The following is a 14,717-nucleotide window of genomic DNA, read 5'->3' as shown; positions in this document are numbered from 1 at the left end:
GGCACCTCACAGACACATAAGAAGTACATGCAATTGGTAGGAATCAGTAGATTAATATTCTGTAAGGTTATGGAAGGCCAGGTAGAATGCTGCTTTATCTGAGAGAAGACTCACTGTGTGGCAAAGAGCGGGCTGTAGAGTCTGAAATACTTGGCATTTATTTATAGCTCCCCCCATGGGCTCTGACCTCCTTGAAACTCAGCGTATCATCCGTGACACTCATGTCACACCTGATGGGGAAAGTTAGGTGAGAGACTGGGTAAGCTCAGTATGGATGATGGTTCATTATTAGGTCTTCATGAATAGTAGAGCTGGTATTGGGTTGATAATCTGACAAATGTATTATCACTGAGAAATATTTGTTTACTAATCTGACACTTATTCGTTAATGTCAGCTCACCATCTGACTCTGTAAGCTGTTTCTCTGAATAGAATCTAGCATTGTTTTCTGGTTCTGTAATCTGTAACTGAATTAATTTGGTTTCTATAACTTTTTTTGAATGAAATATCACTATTTCCATTTTCAAACATAGTATTTATTAGCTTGGCATTCCAAAAGTAGCACTTATTTTAAAGGGACTGTTTTACTTACATAATGAATTAGGATATTTATAGTATCATCCTGAGATGCCAGATTTTTAAGAAACTCAGAAAACTAATGATTAAACCAAAGATTTTGTTTCCCTTAGTAGCTAAAAGAAAGCAGTTTCTATTTTTAAATAAACAGCCTATTCAAAGTATGAGAAGTTGGTCATTTGTTTGTAGCCATGGACAGATTTGACCATGTGGACACAGGACCACTGCAGAATTTACTTAACTGTGGGTAACAATGACCAATTCATAAAAATAGATGGTTAATATAGTATAAAATGTGCCCTTTGATCCTGGTATTTAATTCAGATTACATTTTGCATTATTTTGAATTTGAGTTTATAGAATTAAAACATTGAATTAGTCTCTGGAAGGTTTTAATTGTATTAAACAGTATTCAGTTTGAGTGATTGTATTTAGATAATCTGGATTTTTTTTTTTTTCTTTTTATTCTCACCCGAGGACATTTTTCCATTTTTTGTTCAGGTAGAGTGGGAGGGAGAGAGAGGAAGAGAGAGAGAGAGAAACATCAATGTGAAAGGGACACATTGAGTGGCTGCCACCCGCACAACCGACCAGGGCTGGGGACAAACTGCAACCGAGGTACAGGCCCTTAGCGGGAACCGAACCCAGGTCTCTCAGGACCGCAGGCGGACGCTCTAACCGCTGAGCCAAACAGGCCAGGGCGATAATCTGGATTTTAAAGAGAACTTACTTTTTATGGGAATTGAAATTGTAACATCTATAATTTGCTCACTTTCTAATAAACATCAGGAGATACGAACTACATTTCAGTCTTTCTTCTTTAGAAGCAGCGTTGAGAGGGCTTCTGGGAGCCTTGACAAGCACTCCGTACTCCCCCACCCAGCACCTCGAGCGGGAGCAGGCTCTCGCCAAGCAGTTCGCCGAGATCCTTCACTTCACACTCCGCTTCGACGAGCTCAAGGTAGGTGCCTGCTGGCCTGGGCCGTGTGACATCAGGAGGCCTTGCTAACACGTGTCTGGGTGGCACCTGCGGCTCCTTCGCCAATGTGGAGCCCTGGGTCTAGGTGATGGCAGGTCTTTCCATGCAGGCACGGCCACGCCCACTTTCAGTCTTCAGAGATCAGAACGTCTCTGAAACAGCAAGGCTGACCCTTCTGATGTGCTTTTCTTCTATGCCCACCCCCAGTTCATCTTAACTTTCTTTCATATGAAAATGTTAAAATGTCCCCCTCATCCCCATCAGCCTGCCTGCCTCCTGTTGCTGGACGGAGGGAGTGTGTAGACACAGGCCCTGGGCCTCCTGTTGTTGGACGGAGGGAGTGTGTAGACGCAAGCCCTGGGCCTCCTGTTGTTGGACGGAGGGAGTGTGCAGACGCAAGCCCTGAGCCTCCTGTTGTTGGACGGAGGGAGTGTGCAGACGCAAGCCCTGGGCCTCCTGTTGCTGGACGGAGGGAGTGTGCAGACGCAAGCCCTGGGCCTCCTGTTGGACGGAGGGAGTGTGCAGACGCAAGCCCTGGGCCTCCTGTTGCTGGACGGAGGGAGTGTGTAGACGCAAGCCCTGGGCCTCCTGTTGCTGGACGGAGGGAGTGTGTAGACGCAAGCCCTGGGCCTCCTGTTGCTGGACGGAGGGAGTGTGCAGATGCAAGTCCTGGGCCTCCTGTTGTTGGACGGAGGAAGTGTGCAGACGCAAGCCCTGGGCCTCCTGTTGCTGGACGGAGGAAGTGTGTAGACGCAAGCCCTGGGCCTCCTGTTGTTGGACGGAGGGAGTGTGTAGACGCAAGCCTTGGGCCTCCTGTTGCTGGACGGAGGGAGTGTGTAGACGCAAGCCCTGGGCCTCCTGTTGCTGGACGGAGGGAGTGTGCAGACGCAAGCCCTGGGCCTCCTGTTGTTGGACGGAGGGAGTGTTAGACGCAAGCCCTAGGCCTCCTGTTGTTGGACGGAGGGAGCGTGCAGACGCAAGCCCTGGGCCTCCTGTTGTTGGACGGAGGGAGCGTGCAGACGCAAGCCCTGGGCCTCCTGTCTGGGCCCGAGCCGCACGTCAGGCTGGTCACAGCAGCAGGTCCTTGACTTTCCAGGGCCTTGGGTTCTGAGTCATAGACAACTCTTCTATTAATACTTTTAGCACAAATGATTTATGTATAAAATTTTAGTCTCTCTGAAGATTGTCCTGTTTACCGTGAATGCGCACTTTTGTTATAATTCCAAAACAAGTACCTACAGAGTTTTTCTTGTTTTTGTGTATTTGGTAATACTATTTTTTGGCAAACCACCTTTTAATGTATTATGTAAAATTTTAGAAAAAAAGAAGGGGCCCAGCCTGTGTGGCTCAGTAGATTGAGTGTTGTCCCATGGACTGAGAGGTCACTGGTTCAGTTCCCAGTCAGGGTACGTGCCTGGGTTGTGGGCTCGATCCCTAGTGGAGGGCATGCAGGAGGCAGCCGATCCTTATTTCTTTCTCACATCGATGTTTCTATCTCTCTTTCCCTTCTGCTTTCTCTAAAAAATCAATAAAAAACGTATTTTTAAAAAATTGTTATAAAAAAAATAAGGAAGGGAAATATACTGACCATGACTAAAAAGCAGTTGGTACAGTTTCATGTGTGTGGCAGAGACTGAGTATGCTGTTAACATGATTCAGGTGTGTAGAAGCCATCTTGGTGTTGCCAGTTTCAGTTATTAAAATGTTATTACAAACTGGGAATGTTACTTAACTAGCTAAAACTGTTTTTAGTAGATTTTCACTAAATGTATACAGTATCACTACATGCTACATTTTTCTTTGGTGACTGTCCTCGTTAGATGACAAATCCTGCCATACAGAATGATTTCAGCTACTACAGAAGAACATTGAGCCGCATGAGGATTAATAATGTCCCGGTAAGTTAACACTTTGATCAGGGGTGGTAATAACAACTCTCTCAGCTTGTTCAGTTTGTTCTTTCATTTGTTCATTTGCTCATTCTGATGAAGTTAAAGCTAGTAATTAAGTTAGTAACTATGGGCAACCACAGCTGCGAGAAGAAAGACCAAAATGTAGCAAGCCATATGGTGCTGAGCTTTTCTCCCCCACTTTTCCCCTTCGATTCCTATGACTCCTTCAATACAATTATTTTTTGTCCATATAACATTGATACTTAACCAGATTTCTCTGTGTATTCTCATTTTAACCGCGTAGTAATTTGTGAGTTAGCGGTTGTTAGTGTGAGTTAGTGAGTTAGTGGTCCCCACATTCTTAGAATGGAAGACCCCTGGGGAGGAGTTGGCCTGGGGCTGGGAGCACACAAATGCTGCCAGAGGGGAGATCGAGGGCGTGGGCTGGGCACTTCTGTGCCTTTCCTGGCTGGCATAGCGGCTCTTCTGGTTTCTTCAGGCTTCTGAGCCTCTTGGCTGTTCCTCATCGTAAGCTGTTTGGTACCCTTTCTACTTCCGAGGAGTCAATTCCATAAGTAAACCTTAAGTAGGAAGCAATACTATCTTTTCCTCTAGGTATTTTGAGGGCCTACATTGTATGGAAATCAGAGAAACTTCTAGGACCAGCCCCAGCCTCTTTAATAAAGAAATACTTTATAAGTAAGTAAAGAGTGCTGAGTAGATACGAGGTTAAAAAAAATACCAAAGGAGACCATTCTTTTTTTTTTTTTTTCCTCTTCATCGACTATTTTGTGATGTGGTTGTTCCGAAGACAGGCCCTGGGTTGGAGGGAAGATTTCTTTTCCAAGAAGTATCTGTTCTTTGCCTCAGTTAGATTTTGCATAGTTCAGTTTCTGCTGTGAGCCTGTAAAATAAAACAAAAGCAGAACACCTAGTTCTCTACTGTAGCCACCCTGCCATCACTCAAAGCCTAAGACACTCAAGTGACCTTTTACTGTCTTGCACCGTCATAATTATAAGCAAATCCGGTCCTCGCTGAGGGAAATGCCTCAGAATCTGTCTGTTTCACTTGCTAACACTTCTGCCCAGATGGAAGCTGACTCCCTCTTCCTTTCTGTAGTCATTCTGTGGCAGTAGAGCTCCTTTTCTGGCCTGCAGTCTTTGTCCTTTATAGTGCACTCTGCCCACTGTCATCAGTTAACTTTCTTTAGAAAATGGACTGTTGTCATTTCCTTTTTCTAATTCTTAAAGTGGTTTATCGTCATGGACAGAAGGTCTTAAGCTGCATTTAAGGCCCTCTCCAGCCGGTCCCCACCTTGCTTTCCAGCCTGGTCCCCACTAGTTGCTGCGTCTGGTTACACTAAGTACACTGATGACATGGAATCACACTCTTCCCAGCCATTAGAGAACGTGCTCCCTCCTCCCGACTCGGTGCACCTGCGTCACCACCTGCCACAACGTAACTCTTCTGCGAGTCCTCTGCAGTTTCTTCCAGCCCAGCAGCCTCTCTCACCCCTTAGCATGTTACTGCGGAGGCTCAGGTGTTCCCAGGGGGACAGGGTGTGATGTCATAGTCATCTTCCTGTCTTCCAGAGCAGTTAGAATAACCCCGGAAACAGAAGGCAGCCTGTCAATGTTTTATTTCATTGCTTATTTTTAAAGAAGTTACCTATTTTAAGAAATTGCTTGATATCATTTTTAATATTTTGATTTTTAAAGAATACTTGAAGGCCTAAAACATGATTTTAGAGTATTTATTAGATCAGTAAGCATTAATGAGACAGGTACTCTACCCAAGTCCTTTTATAAGTGAGATCATATTTAATAGTTTATAAGTTGATGATCAGCCCTGGCTGGTTTTGCTCAGTGGTTAGAGCGTCAGCGTGTGGACCGGAGGGTATGGGTTTGATTCTGATCAAGGGCATGTGCCTGGGTTTCAGGTTTGATCTCTGGCTCTGGTTGAGGTTGTGCGGGAGGCAACCAGTCAATGTGTCTCTTTCACATAGATGTTTCTCTCTCTCTCCCTTCCACTCTCTCTAAAAATCAATTTAAAAATATCCTTGGGTGAGGATTAAAAAATAAAAGTAAAAAAATAAGTTGATGCTCAGGTGCTCTTATTTTCCACAGGCAGAAGGAGAAAATGAAGTAAATAATGAACTGGCAAATCGAATGTCTTTGTTTTATGCCGAGGCAACCCCGATGCTGAAAACCTTAAGTGATGCCACAACAAAATTTGTATCAGAGGTGAGCATCTGCTAGGACGTTTTTCTGCATTGTTACTCTCTGCCTGTCTGCAGATCCAATGCTCGCGGCAACACCACTCTGAGCAGGTGACTCCCAGATGTGTACACTGAGTGCTGTCCCGTTCCCTGAGGCCCACGTGTGCACATGTACCTGCCTGTTTGCAGCTTCCCTCTGGTTGTGTAGTCGACACCTGGATGGTGTTGTGACCAGAGTCTCGATGTTTTCCCAGCCTTGCCCTTTGCCGTCTCTCTGTCTCGGTTAATAGCTCCCCTGTACAGGCAGACCTCGTGTTACTGTGCGTCACCGTCCTGTGCTTCACAGTGCTGCATTTTTACCAGTTGACGGCAAGACCTTTCACCAGTTGAAAGGTTATGACTCGCTTTATTGAGTTGTCTGGAACGAAACTCGCAGTATCTTTGGGGTCTGCCTATACAAGCAAATGACTTATGGTTTCTTACCTGAAGTTCCTTTCTTGACCTTACCCTACGTCCACTCCATCAGACAGTCTCATGGCTCCCTCTCCAAAACACACGCCGAGTGACAACCGAGTCCCTCCCTTGCTCCCTCTCACCTGCACTATTTGTTCTGCTGTGACTCCTCTCGTGCCCTCCGTCGTCCTTTGTCCAGAGGAAAGCCAAGTAGTCTTCTTAAAGCATAACCACATTCCCTTCCTCCTCCGCCTGGAATGCTTGCAGTGACTGCCCAGCACTGTTGAGATGGAATGAATCCACATTGCTCCTGGTCTCCAGGCCCGGCTGCCCCTGTGGCTGTTTCCACCAGCCCGAGTGCCGGCGCCTGCTGGAGAGCGGGCCTCGGCGGTGTCGTCGCAGCTGTGTCCCTAGACGTTAGAGCAGTGCCTGGAATCTGACACATTTTGTACAAAATGAAGAGTAGGAGCCAAATATTGAAGTTGCCAGTTTTTCATGTTATGTTAGATTTTAAATTATACCTATGTAATAACTGTCACTTTTACTCTTCTGTTGTCCATACACCTTTACAGAATAAAAATTTACCGATAGAAAACACCACAGATTGCCTAAGCACCATGGCCAGCGTGTGCAGAGTCATGCTAGAAACACCGTGAGTATCAGCTGGCCTCTCACCTGCATAGACCTGTTGAAATGGTTGTCCAGAGAGGACATGTCGTATGTAGAGGTGGAAGTTAAGTGTATCCAGGTAACCAATATTAACGTGAACAAAATTAAAGTAACTTGGCAGCTTCGTGTAACTTCCAGTAAATGTCTTTCTAGCTGCTTTTCAGGTGCCTCAGATCAGGCAGACTCACTCAGACTCTTCATAATGGGGATTTTCCGCTTTTTTGGGGGGTGGGGGCAGGAAGGGGAAGAGTTTTCTTTTGGATTTGTTTTTTGTAAAGATTCTCTCCCTTTCAGTGAAGAACTTTGCCTCACTCTTCTGCTTATCCCTTTCTCTCAGTCTGAGTTCTCGGCCTTCATCTTTTCCAAAAGTCACCTGCACTCTCTGCTGGGTCTCCTCTCTCAGAGCATTGGTGATGGTACCACATGTTCTCTGGCTGGACTCCCGTCCCAGGCAGAAAGAATCCATCCTGGGTTCTGATGCATAGTTTTACTAGGTAACTTTCATTTCTGGGGAGCTTTTGATTTCCCAGAGCTCTCTTATATACACCATCTTCCTAGAAACCTTAGGAAGCAGGAGGGAAACCCTTCCTCCTCCTCCTCCTCCAGGAGTGAGGCGGCCTGTGCACAGTGACCGGCCCACACAGTGCCTGGACGTCTTCATCCCGGCCCTGCACTCTGCTGGGCCCGAGGCCTTTCATAGAGACCAGGTTCTCTCTCCTTTTTCCCAGGTGAGAGAATAATATGGTCGAATTTTAGAAAATGAAAGTCCTGTAATACAAGTCAGCCCCAGGCACACTTAATCTATTAAGCTAATGACTTTTTAATTTTAATTTTAATTTTTTATCCTCACCTGAGGACATTTTTCCATTTTTTTGTTCAGATAGAGTGGGAGGGAGAGAGAGGAAGAGGGAGAGAGAGAAACATCGACGTGAAAGGGACACATCGAGTGGCTGCCACCCGCACGACCCAACCAGGGCCGGGGACAAACTGCAACCGAGGTACATGCCCTTAGCGGGAACCAAACCCGGGTCTCTTGGGACCTCAAGCTGAAGCTCTAACCGCTGAGCCAAACCGGCCAGGGCTAAGCTAATGACTTTTTTAATCATGCTGGTGATAACAGCCTTTCCAAAGCACCTATTCCCAAACGTTTACTTTGGGGCTTCTTTGGATTTCTCTAAAATTGTCTGATCTCTGCTAGCAGAAGGGGTAATAGACTAAGGAGCTTATAGAAACCGTAATATGTAAGTGCTCACTGCACCACACGCCTCCTGTGTGAAGTCGTTTGTCTGGAAGAGGGTGTGGAATGTTGGCATCCCTTTTAGAGATTAACAGGTGTGTCTTCCAGCATCACCTTGATGGTGAATCAGCTCGTTAATTTGTGACGTGCCTCATCCATCTTTGTCTGTTCCACCCTCCAGGGAATACAGGAGCAGGTTTACAAACGAAGAGACGGTGTCGTTCTGCTTGAGGGTAATGGTGGGCGTCATCATACTCTATGACCATGTACATCCCGTGGGAGCATTTGCCAAAACCTCAAAAATCGATGTAAGTCACATTGTTTTGTATAAGTCCCAACAATTTCCGTAGTTGAAAGTCAGGCTTTCCTTTAAGGAGCTGGTGCCTGCACTGTCACAGAGCCGGGTGGCAGTTGGTGGGTGGTGGGTTTGGTCTGCTCTGCCCTCGCCGTGTCTCTACAGGCTGTGACCGGGGCGGTGGAATGATGGAAGGAAACCATATATTGTCTTTCAGGGAATGTCCTTGTAGGGAAACCTCACACTCATAAGGGTCCCTTCTGTGCATTGGGCAATATAAATAATCAGACATAAGAAAAAAAAATTATTGTATCTCTTCATTCTTTTGACCAAAGGCCATTTCAAACAAAAGATTTGTTTTCAAATATATGGGGTAAGGCAAAAGTAGGTTTACAATCAATTCTGAGTACGTGAAACACGGAGTTTATTCTTGTATTAATTATTAGTTGGTTGTATTATTTTCCGTGTGAACAACTGTAACCTACTTTGCCCGGCCTGTATTGAAGCATCAGTAGAGGTGCTCCAGTGAAAAGTTGAAGATTCACGTTTTCCCTCCTCCTCCCAGCATTGTAGGCTGTGGCTCTAGCCTGGGTTACTCTGTCTTGTCATGTCTTTCCTCGCCCTCTCGTGTCTTCCAGTTTCCCTTCCACGGCTGGTTCAGGCTGTCAGCATTGCCTGTCTAGTTTACTGATTGATTGTCTTCATTGGTATCCACTTGTGGAAAGAGAAATGTGTTCATATATTGAGCGATTACCGTGCCCCAGGAATTTTACATTTATTCTTTTATTTAACTCAGGAAACACTCCTGATGTAGGTGGGTGGTACCTTCCCTGTACTATGAGAGAAGCGAAAGTGTAGGGAAATTAAGCAGTACAACTGCTAGTGGGTGGTGGAGTCGGATTTCGAGCCCACATCTCCATGGCTTCCGGAGCCTGCGGCTTTCTGCCACGCGAGCCCTTCACCGCGCCAGGCGCTTTCTGCAGTGTCGCCCTCACTGACCGGTTCCCCTCCCCAGTAGCCTGTGCAGAGCCTGCTGCCCCCCAGCTTCAAGGCCTCCTGCAAACTCCCCTGTGGGCGGCACTCAGCTCCTGAGACTGTCCTCTGCGTGCAGCGCACCGCCCTTTGTCACGGTCCATCCATGCAGAGCCCCCTTTCCCTTCAGGGGATCACTTCATCCTCTAACAGGCCACGCAGCCGCTGTCAGCCATCTCCCCTTAGCTGACCCCAGGTTTTCTCCTTAGTGTGGGTGACGCTTCAGTTTGACTGATTCGGTTCTTTAAAAGTTTTCTGTGACTGACAAACTGAAAATAAGACTGATTAGATTTTTCTTTTTCTGTATTAAGAATAATTACATTTCTAGCGTGATTTCTCATGAGTTTTGTATTTATAGTGCTCATTTAAAGTATTACTATTTTGAAAGTGAATCTTAGATGAAAAGACAGATGTTTCACCTTTCCTGTTTTCTTTTCTCCTTAGATGAAAGGTTGTATCAAAGTTCTTAAGGACCAACCTCCTAATAGTGTAGAAGGTCTTCTCAATGCTCTCAGGTGTGTATACGTACGTGTCCATGTGGGTCGGAAAGTACATGAAGGAAAGTGTTCAGAGTGTGACTAGCACACAGGATATGAATGTAAACGTTTAAGTTAGAAATGTAAAGATCTGGTTTTGCTTGTTATTGACATTGCTTCAGATATTGGTTACAGTATCTTTAGTGTGTGGTGTGTGTGTGTGTGTGTGTGTGTGTGTGTGTGTGTGTAATGAGAATAATACCTTTATTTTTTGCTAAAGAGTTTGGTTTTCACCCTTTGCCCCTTTTGAAGCAGAAGTTGCTTATTTACAATGCAGGGTTTTTTCTTTACACTTGGGTATAGTCACAGCTCTGTAAAATAGTTATCTTTTCTCAGCTGAGATTTACTTGTTTACTGAAGCTCCTAAGAATGAAATTTTGGCACCTCATAATGGCTTGACTAATCTAATCTCTATCTTATAGACTTAATTGGTAGTATAATTTTCTTGACATTAAAGATGGTTGTCATACTATTTGACTTTTTGTTTTGTGAATCCTCACCTAAGGATATTTTTCCCATTGATTTTCTTTTGCGAGAGTGGAAGGTAGGGAGGAATGGGGGAGAGAGAGACATCAAAACATCGATTGGTAGCCTCCCGACCTGGGCAGGGGATCACACCTGGCCTGAGGACTGCAGGGAGCTCTGATCACACCATCAGAGGCGTGAGATCTGGTGTCTGGGCGGAGAGAGGAGCACTCACAGCTCTTAGCATGTCGCTGAGCACTGAGATTTCCAGCTTCTGTGCGGCAGAAATTGTGCACCTCCCTCGGCGTCCTCCACCGTACGTTGGGTGAAGGGAGGGACAGTGCTTACTTCTCGACATCAGTAGGATCATGTGTGACTATGTATACTTTATATGCCCTTGGGAAACAAAGCAGAAAGGTTAAGTCTTTGCTCCATCCCTGTCACTTACTGTAAATGTCCCTTTATGGGCTCAGGCTTCAGCCTGGCTGCTGCCCTTCTTACCTCCCTAACACGCAGGCGCTGACTGAGCGCCAGGACTCTGGTGTCTCTTCTGAAATAGGAGAAACTTTTGAAGTGACTTCTAAGTAAAATTTTAGAATTTTATCAGGTACTTAATAAGCATATGTTTATCTCTTTACCTGTGTAAGCATTTACTTGAGTTCAGAAATGTCTTTTTTTTTTTTTTTAATCCTCATCTAAGGATATTTTTCCATTGATTTTTTTCCCCTTTTTTTTCTATTTAGATAGAGTGGGAGGGAGGGAGAGAGAAACAGAGAGAGAAGAGGAGGGATAGAAACATTGATGTGAGAGAGACACTTCAATTGGTTGGCTCCTGCACGATCCCAGCCAGGGCCAGGGCTGGAACCGCAGTGAGGTACTCCCCTTGCCCGGGAGTCAGACCTGCGCCTCTGGTCTGTGGATCGCTGCTCTAACTGCTGAGCCAAACCGGCCAGGGATATGTCTTCGATTTCTAAACTGATTTGAAATGAACCTAACAAAAATGGAGTTTAAATTTCTTTACCCCAGAGAGTCAGTGTGTGTGTTTCTGCCTAAAATGATATGTATCTTAAAGATGACCAACTGTGAAATTCTTGTAAGCCAAATGAACTGGTTCAACGTTAAGTTCTGTCTGAAATATCTCCCAAATATATCCCATCAAGAACTGAGCACTATTCCCATTGCTCCCACTCTGGCCCAGGCCTTGGTTCCCTAGACCCTGGTCACAGCACCCAGTTGGTCCCCCTGCTGCTCCTGCTGCGCCCTGCAGCGCTCCCTCCGCAGCCACAGCGACCCTTCGGAACGTCAGTGAGATCGCACACGCCCCTGCTCGCTGTCCTGCACGCTTTCACTGCCCTCGGAGCGACCTCCTCAGTCCGCATGTGGCTGGCAGTGTCTGTGGCCTGGGATTCCTGGCCTTGTGCCTCATCGGTGCTCCCCCCTTTGCACCTAGGTTGACCCTTCGGTGTGCGTGTGTCCTCTTTCTTCCCCGCGAGCTTGCGGGCTCCTGGAACCGTGCCTGACGTGTGGTAGGCTTGCTGGTTGGATGTCTGCTCCTACAGGGATCCTATGGCGGATCTTCTCAGCAGATATGAAGCACGCTTAGTGATCCTTTTTAGATTCTGAATTTGTGTTCACATACTTCCAGCAAAGCACACCTGCCTGGACATAAGGCACTTAGAGGACTGGGACGTTTGGGGGTGACGGAACTGTTGTAAGGACGGAGTGACTGGAACAGGGCTGGAGAGGAAGCACATGTTTAGGCGTGTGGGCCGCTGCTCTCCGTGGCAGCCACCGCACTCCGTGGTTCGCGGGAACTCCATGGTCGGTGTGGCTGTGTTCCAGGAAAACTAACAATCCCGTTCCGTGCGATTTCCGTTTAACATGAGGTATTAACATGAGGTATTATTCTTCATTTGACTTTTTTCCTCCAGTCATTTAAAAATGTAGGAATGTGCTTAGCGCACAGGCCATACAGAAACAGGTGGTCGGTTAGATTTGGCTCAAAGGCTGCAGTTGGCCGGGCCTGAGTCAGAACCACTCCTTTCCCGAGTGAGAACTGCAGCCAGTTGTTCACTTCAGAACGTAGGCAGCTGGGTTCAATGAGGTGGCTGGAACCAACCTGGCCCCCGGCCGTGCCGCCTGGACAGCGCAGGGCACAAGCCCGAGGGACCCGAGCAGGGCGGGAGCTGGGCAGAGAGGCTGCCATTGCGAGGGAGGGTGGCCTGGCCCGTTGCCCAGCTTGTCGCCGTGGAACCCGGGGCAGATAGCGGGTTTTTCATTCCCTAACGTGCGTGTTTTCCACTTTCAGGTACACAACAAAACATTTGAATGATGAGACTACCTCCAAGCAGATTAAGTCCATGCTGCAATGACACCTGGCGCGGCCACCTGCGCTGCGGAGACAGTCTGCAGGCTGAGGACCAGCTCCAGTGACCGCGTCACTTCTCATCTACTCGCTTGTTTTCTCCCTCTGTTCCTCTGCCCTTTTTTAATCATGTTCTTGTTCTTAAGACTTCTTTTCTGTGCCAAAATCAGTCAAGTTATCTTCTGAAGGGACATTGTCCTTTCAACGGGCCGTCTAAGGCAGCTAATTATGCATTGCATTGGGGTCTCGACAGAAATTCTGTGACTTGAACTAAATATTTTTAAATGTGGATTTTTTTTGAAAACTAATATTTAATATTGCTTCTCCTGCATGGCAAAACTGCCTATTCTGCTATTTAAAAACCCTCGATGACTTTATTTTCTACTGCCGCTTTTTCACGTGCAGCCAATGGAAATGTTAAATTAATTGTGTTGTACAGATGGTACCCAACACACACTTTTTTTAAATTAGTAAGACTTTTGTTCAAAGTTTTAAGTTTGCATTTTGACTTTTTTGTAAGGATGTATGTTGTGTGTTTAACCTTTATTAACTAACGTTAAAAACTGTGATGTGTGCGTAGAGTATTACGTATGCATGTTCCTGTTTAAAGAATGGCTGTTGATGATACAATAAAAATCAGCTTTCATTTTTCTAAGTGTGGCTTGGTTCACTGAGGTTTGGTTCGGGCTTCTACAGCTCTCCCGGTGTATATTTTTATGAAATGCATATACACTTTACCGGATTTCCCTTTTAGGATGAAGCTGGGTCTTTTCAACAGTGTTTTCCTCTATTACTGTGAACGTGTACCCAGTTTCAGTTGCTTTTAAAATCTTGCCAAGTGCAGTGAGACCGGTGGTCTTGTCGTTCACTTGACTTTCATCCTTGTTCACCTCATGGGGACGTAGTCACCGAGGGACAGGTCCGCTCCTGGTCTGTGTTCCCCAGAGGGAGAAGGAAGCGGTGTGGAAGGAAGAACAGCCCTTCGTGCTGGGAGGAGGGTGAGGAGAAGGGGGACGTCCCGGGAAGCCGAAGGCCGTGATCTCAAGTGGAAAACACCTTCATATTTGACACCTGAATGCATGCAGGGCTGTCTAGTCCACGCACGGTGGAGGTTCAGTGGGAAGAGAACCCGCGCTGACGCCGTGAGGAGGCTTACCTGTGGAAGGGGGGCCCCAAGGCTCCACGCAAGCCGCCCCCAGGAAGCCCAGCCGGCCTGCTCCTGCGCGCTCCACGCACCGCCCGAGCGGCTCAGGCTTGCTGTTCCCGTGGCTGCACGCGGGGCCCCAGCCTGTCATCCCCCCTCACACCCAGCGACGAACAACAACGCTCATCTCTGGAGGACCAGCCTTGGGGGTAACAATGGCCACGTTCTTCTAGGCAGCGGAGAGGATCGTCCTGGGTTACATCGGGAACCCCACAGGTATGCCTACTCAGCCTGAAGTGGGACCTCTGGGGAAAAGGTGTTTTGAGATGAAATTAAGGCCTGTCGTTAAGAGCACCCGGATAGAGTGGGTGAACTCAGCTCTTCCCCAGAGGAGGGGCGCATCGAGAGCAGAGGCGGCGGAAGGAGGAGGGAGGCCGGAGCCATCTCCGCGCCAGGGACGCAAGGACTGCTGGCGGCCGCCAGTGCCCGACCGAGTCTCCCTCGGCCTCCAGAGGGAGCCGAGCCTGCCGACCCCTTGACTTCAAACTTCTGCCTCCCGGGCGGCCCCCGACAACCAACCCCTGTCCTTTCAAGCCGCTCGTGGTAACTCGTCAAGGCAGCCCCGAGAGTCTCTACAAGTTTCTCATCCAGCACCTTCGATGTTTAGCTGCCCTTGCGGGTCGTTTTTCTTATCTTCTGAGAGCTCGAGAGAAGAGCTGTGGTTGCTGTGCCCTCAGTGCCCCGAGGATCCGGCATCGCACCCGAATTCCAGGTGTTGCAAGTGAATGAGCCGGGTGGACAAGTGGAAACAGGCATGACGCAGCGGGAATCCGGGGCCCTGCAGGGGCCTGTGCC

At 47.3% G+C, this 14,717-nt stretch overlaps 1 protein-coding gene across 5 annotated transcripts in view; it reads left to right on the top strand.

Annotated features, from left to right (window-relative positions):
• The window catches only part of CYRIB (CYFIP related Rac1 interactor B), a 131,515-nt gene extending 117,612 nt beyond the window's left edge, over positions 1-13,903 (top strand). For 3 of the 5 annotated variants that reach the window (XM_036263694.1, XM_036263693.1, XM_036263697.1), the window contains exons 8-14: positions 1,401-1,537; positions 3,376-3,453; positions 5,575-5,691; positions 6,692-6,771; positions 8,207-8,333; positions 9,797-9,867; positions 12,662-13,903. In XM_036263694.1, coding sequence (XP_036119587.1) covers positions 1,401-1,537; positions 3,376-3,453; positions 5,575-5,691; positions 6,692-6,771; positions 8,207-8,333; positions 9,797-9,867; positions 12,662-12,725 — 674 coding nt within the window. In that variant the 3' untranslated portion in view covers positions 12,726-13,903. The remainder of the gene's footprint in view (positions 1-1,400; positions 1,538-3,375; positions 3,454-5,574; positions 5,692-6,691; positions 6,772-8,206; positions 8,334-9,796; positions 9,868-12,661) is intronic. The other 2 variants (XM_036263695.1, XM_036263696.1) reach the window with 1 other exon arrangement.
• Positions 13,904-14,717: the final 814 nt, after the last annotated feature.

Source organism: Molossus molossus, unplaced genomic scaffold (assembly GCF_014108415.1).
Source record: "Molossus molossus isolate mMolMol1 unplaced genomic scaffold, mMolMol1.p scaffold_m16_p_16, whole genome shotgun sequence".
In the NCBI taxonomy this organism is placed as follows: domain Eukaryota; kingdom Metazoa; phylum Chordata; class Mammalia; order Chiroptera; family Molossidae; genus Molossus; species Molossus molossus.
Note: the sequence above shows the minus strand (reverse complement) of the source record. Positions and strands in the feature narration are given on the sequence as shown.